Source organism: Octopus bimaculoides, chromosome 1 (assembly GCF_001194135.2).
Source record: "Octopus bimaculoides isolate UCB-OBI-ISO-001 chromosome 1, ASM119413v2, whole genome shotgun sequence".
NCBI lineage: Eukaryota > Metazoa > Mollusca > Cephalopoda > Octopoda > Octopodidae > Octopus > Octopus bimaculoides.
The window spans coordinates 100,674,918-100,680,696 of NC_068981.1; the positions used below are offsets into that span (position 1 = coordinate 100,674,918).

General features: G+C 35.3%; 1 protein-coding gene across 1 annotated transcript in view; it reads right to left on the bottom strand.

Moving 5' to 3' along the window:
* LOC106875351 (derlin-1) overlaps window positions 1-5,526 on the bottom strand; it is an 18,677-nt gene extending 13,151 nt beyond the window's left edge. Inside the window, exon 1 of the mRNA XM_014923443.2 lies at window positions 4,937-5,526. Within this exon, the coding sequence (XP_014778929.1) occupies window positions 4,937-5,095 (159 nt within the window). The 5' untranslated portion in view covers window positions 5,096-5,526. The remainder of the gene's footprint in view (window positions 1-4,936) is intronic.
* Between the last annotated feature and the right edge of the window lie 253 nt (window positions 5,527-5,779).

Genomic DNA, 5,779 nt, shown 5'->3' on the forward strand with positions numbered 1-5,779 from the left:
AGGTGAAGTTTGGCAACAAGAAGGGCATCTAGCAATAGAAAATTTGCCTCAACAAATTCCATCTGACCCATGGAAGCATGGAAAAGTGGACATTAAAATGACGACAATGATGATTTCTTAGGGTTTTTTTTCATATTTTTGTACGAGTCCCTGACAGTTCATTGGGTATAATAAAGTCCCTAAATTAATCATTATCATCCACATTTCTAGACTTTGACAGTCTCATCATCAGAATGAAAATTCTTACTGACATGTGTAACTGCTTAAAGTTGATGAAACTTCCAAAAGCAACAGTTTATCATGTGTATAAACAATTTAAAGCAGATGGAAAGATTGATAGAAAAGAACCCAAGACTCGAAGTGATTCCAAGTGCAATTCAAAGTTTCTCGCTGGCCTCAAACACTCAACTGAAGCCAACCCATCCGCATCCATGACAACTCTTGCAAAGAAATGCAATGTGTCCCTTTCCACAGTGTCCAGAGCTGTGAACAGGAACCTTGGCATGACTAGCTATGTTTGACAACACTGTCACCTCCTAACAGCCAAGGCCAAAGTACTGAGAGCCAAGAGATACCCAAAGCTCCTGTCATTCATCAAGCATCAAGGTGCAAGAAAAACTCTGTTTGTGGACAAGAAGTTCACTGTGGACGCTGAAATTCTCAAGTGATAGCATACAACCCTTCTGACATCCCCTCGGTGTTTGAGATTAAGAATCCTGTCTCTGTGATGGTATTTGGAGCCATGGTGAGTGATGGAAGTGTCATGGATCCACACTTCAATGAGTCTGATTTGAAGATCGGTACAAAGGAGTATGTGGACATCCTGAAGAACTATCTGTTACCTTGGATGGAGCAGAAGTTTGGGTTTGACAATGTGATACTTATCCAGGATTCTGCACCATGCCATGGATCAAAAGCAACACAGGCCTTCCTTGGTAAGGTGCCATTTCTTGTGAGGGCTAACATCTGGCCCAGTAATAACCCAGATCTTAACAGTCTTACTTTTTATGGAGCATACTTCTACTTCAAGCAAGGACCAATGCTTGACCACACTTGAGTGTGAACAGTTTGAAGACCTGCATCGTATGTGCAACATGCAAAATCAAAAGGGCAAAAGTTGTGAAAACGGCAAAAAAATTTTGTTCTCATGTGGAGGAAGTAATTGCCCAAAAGGGCGGCCATATTGAATGATAAATGTTTTTGTTGTAATAAATGCTACATTAAAATTACATCTGTCTATTACCATTATTTTAGTAGTTATAACCAGCTTTGTGCATCATAAAAATTGTCCCAATTTATCTGCAAGACCCTCTGTGTGTGTGTGTGTGTGTGTGTGTGTGTGTGTGTGTATATATATATATATATAACTGTCACACTTATACACGCAGTATGGTCTATTTTCAATCATTCGTAAAAAACATACTTTTTTTGTTGCACTCGCAATTGTGAGATCATGGTTTCAATTCCTAGATGGGGTGGTGTGTTGTGTTGTGTTCTTGAGCAAAACATTTCATCTCACGTTGCTCTGCAATCACTGCAACACCTGACATGTGGTATACTGTGCTCCTATTCAAGCAATGTCAATTTGATGGAGTGAGTGACATACATTTTATCACTATAAACAAATCCTTTGTGCAGGTCATTTGGAAAAGCTGAACACTCATATGTTGCCTTTGGCAGGAAAGTCCATCATATATATATACAGATACACATAAAGATATATATATATATACATATATACAGACGATGGAACATGTGGAAGACAGAGAAGAATTAGGACAAAATGGAGAAGACATATACAAAAAAAAAAACCCATCAAGATGAAGACACCTCTCCAACTAATACATACTATAAAAATTTCTCACCTCCAAATTACAAAACTGTATTATCCAATCAGTACAGAACCGACATAAGACATCAATGGAGGTTTAGAAGCCTTAAAAATTCATTCTGACACTGCAGATGTAGCATAGTGGATAAAGGGGTTAGATAATGCAGAGCAGTTACCTAGAAGTTCTGAGTTCAATCTCAGGCAAGGGACTAAGGTGAATCACAAGATGCTTGAAGAAGGCTGGAGTATACAGTCAAAATGTAGTGAAAAGCAACAACCAAGATGAAGACATCACTTCTACCAATACATAATATAACAAAATTCCTCATCCCAAAAATACAGAATTGTGGAGACAAAGCTGTTACACCTCATGGACAAGATGACAAAGAACAATATTGACTGGTGGTAAACAGTGAGAAAGAAGACCCACTCATCCATCCAAGCATGGAACATGGACACTGAAGTTATGTTATCTGAGGCCTCCATCTGTCATAAAAGACTATGCTGGTTCTCCAATAAACATTGAATGTAGCTTGAATGGATGCCTGAGGTGAAAGCGTCCAGATGATATTTGCTCTCATACTCTTCAGCCAAATGAGAACCAAAGTTGCAGTTCAGGTAAAAACCTTTTTAAATCTTGGAGATACTGATCTTAACTTTCGCCATGTTTACAGCTGATGACTGACCATATGTCATACATGGATTTCATCTTTAGGTTTGATATAAATCCTATGTAAGTATCAATGATACCCATGTTCTCTACCACCATTTTTCTAAAATGCGTAAACCTATAGGAGTTAAATATAATCTACATCAGTATAATCACTAGAATCTACAACAGTTATGTGTGTTTTCTTTGTCTAATTAACCTTTAAAATGTTTTAATCATTCTATGTACATTTGCTAAGCCTTGCAATCCATAGCTCACATATTCGCAACATCCAAACTGATTTTTGAAAAGTAACTGCAACAGAACAAATAGGTTTTAACTCTATGACACCAAGTAAAAATTTTTAAAAAAACATTGAAAAGAACATGACTTATAGTCCCATAAAAATTCAGAACTTTTATTTAATTCATCTTGAAATATAAAGAGGCAACGAAACTTTCACAAAATGTCGCCTTTCAGAATACATGTACACACGGTCCTTCAGTTGCAGTCTGTCGAAAGCGATTTGGCAGAACAATTATTTGTGAAAACCACAAATGACTGATTTGAAGAACTCTTAATATCATTATAGCAAGTATTAGTTAAAAGTATAATTATATCCAATAAAATATGTTAGAATATCTATAAACAACATTATGCGCAAATAGGTGTATATTTAAGTCCGCTTACTGGCGCCTACCACTTAATCCGAAATCTGTCTATGGTAAACAATAGTATAGTGAATATTATTAGTTGTTATATTACTAGTAAATATCACATCACTTCACAGTGAAGTTGTCTTTGCTTTACCAATGTTTCGCCGATAATGCCATGCCCCCAACTTTAAAGATCCATTCTACATTAATAGAAAATACTGATTATAAAAACGGATTATTGATGTTTGCTTATAAAGAGGACTGCTCTACATGTTATTGCGTGTTTGAATTGATTTCGTTCAATGTATAAATCTATATAAACATTTTGGAGGCAATATTTCGGCTTTAGCAGCTTAAGTGTCAAATTGGATCAGCTGATTGTTCGTTAAATTCCGAAAAATGTTTTTATTTTACTTTTGTTTTCATGACGCGTGGAAGGCGACATTTGCTTTGAAGTGAAAGGCGGAAGTGAAAGAGAGGAGAAAGTGAAAGATGTATGTACGTGTATATGAAATGTATGTATATATGAAAGATAGTGGGTGTACATGTGTGTATGTGTGCGTGCGCGCGTTGTACGTATTTGTAGACAGTCACGCACGCACACAAACACACACCCATTCTCTTTCATATACACGTACATACATAAATACAGCGAAAGTAAAGGATACGTACACCTAGTGTAAAGGGTTAGAGTTTTTGTTACGCCGAAAATGGGTGGTGTACATATTCTTCACTTCCGCCCATAAATACATATGCATATCTTTTGTTTCTGTAAAATCCAGGTTAGCATGCACTTCTCTACTTTATAACTGTGTTATAACACCACGCCCCTTCTTATTTAACTTAAGTAAACAAAGAATTTTTCGTTATCCAAGTCAACTAAATGCGACATAAAAGAAGGTCAGAAGTTTAAACTCTTCGGCATCATAAATTTCCCAGAGCTAAATAAAACTGTCCGACATTTATCTGTACATGCTTGATATAGAGTGTAGGATTCACATACATACACACACAAAATTGGGTAAATTTTCAGATTAACACCCGCACGATTTTCACTAGGGTGTTAGGGTTAGGGTTTTAGGGTCAGCCTTAGGGGGTTAGGGTTAGGGAATTCCGTCTCTAACCCTAAAGGTAACCCTAACACCCTAGTGAAAATCGTGCGGGTGTTAATCTGAAAATTTACCCAAAATGGTGTAAGTATATACGATTGTGCATATGTACCCTCTCAGCTAGTCAGGAACTGGGGTTCGTTTCTCACTCACGTCAATATTTTTTTTTTATTCCAACATGGAGTGTTCCGGCCAAACGTGACATCAATTAAAATATCAATTAACAGAAGATATTTTGGCCAATTCCAAGTTGTCAACCTGACACTCGGTTGTTGTTTCTTTCCTATCAGCCCTAATTAAGAAGGCATTTATGCTGTGATCAGTCTTTTTTCTTTTCTTTTCTTTTAGCTTTGTATAACCAAACCCACTTTTGGTTTCTAGTTCTCTCACATCGAGCAACAACGTTGACCCGATAGTCGTCGGATCTTTTGAGTTTGTATTTAGTAGGCCCTTTTAAGGAGATATTTATGATATCAAATACCAAAATAAAATACACTGTTCATATACATTCAGTATTAAGTATAAATTGCATAACATTCTTTGCAGAGAAGTATTAAATATTTATACATAACAAACTATAGTTATTTGAAAGAAAATCATTTACGATTCTGTCAAAGTATTACAATTATATTAGACGTATATAAAATTATAATTTCTTTCATTTAAAAGTATTATGATAAAGTTTTCAAACCTGAAACTTGTAGACTACAAATTCATATCGTAGAATCAACCATATGGGTGAAAGTAAACCAAATCTTGCGGCTATAGGTAGTACAATAGATCCAACAAACCAAAATTTAGTAATCCGTGGAATGCTACGAAACCAATCTCCGATGTCGTTCGACGCCATACTGTAGTGTCGTCCGAGGACAAGAAATGTCCTCTTCAAACAAATTCACAAACAAATGTCTAAATTTACAAGGAAAATACTTTAAATGTGTTGTCTTTCAAACGGCCACTTTGGGGTGAGATTAATCAATTTAAAACAAAAGGATTATCGAAAATGTTAAGCCCTTGTATGGAAGAGTTTTCTAGGCAATTGAATAAACGGTGTAAAACAAACACAAGTTCTCCACAATATAAATGGTCAGAATAAGATGTTTGTGTTATTTAATTTTTTTTTTTCGTTCGTTCGAATTAAAATACTGTTTGTTATCTTACTAACTTGCGAATATAAATGGATGTACAAAATTCATTATCATTGTAATAATTTCTTTGGGATCACTGAAATAAAAGAATAACCGACTTTGGGCTGATCCATCATCAATTTATATGAAATCTGTAATTTTATTTTAAATTACAAGAAAGGTAACTCGGTCAGATATTTATTACAATAACGTAACACTTGAGACGTCAACAAACCACGTGGTTTCAGACCTTTGAAAAGCCACGTTTTACAAATACAAATCGATATATAACTGTTGATATAAAAAATTAAAAAAAGGAAGTTCTAGAAGAGGAATCATTACCAAAATTTTCATGTGCTTAAAATGTTTATGAAAGTAGAATAATAAATATGTAAATATATACTAAA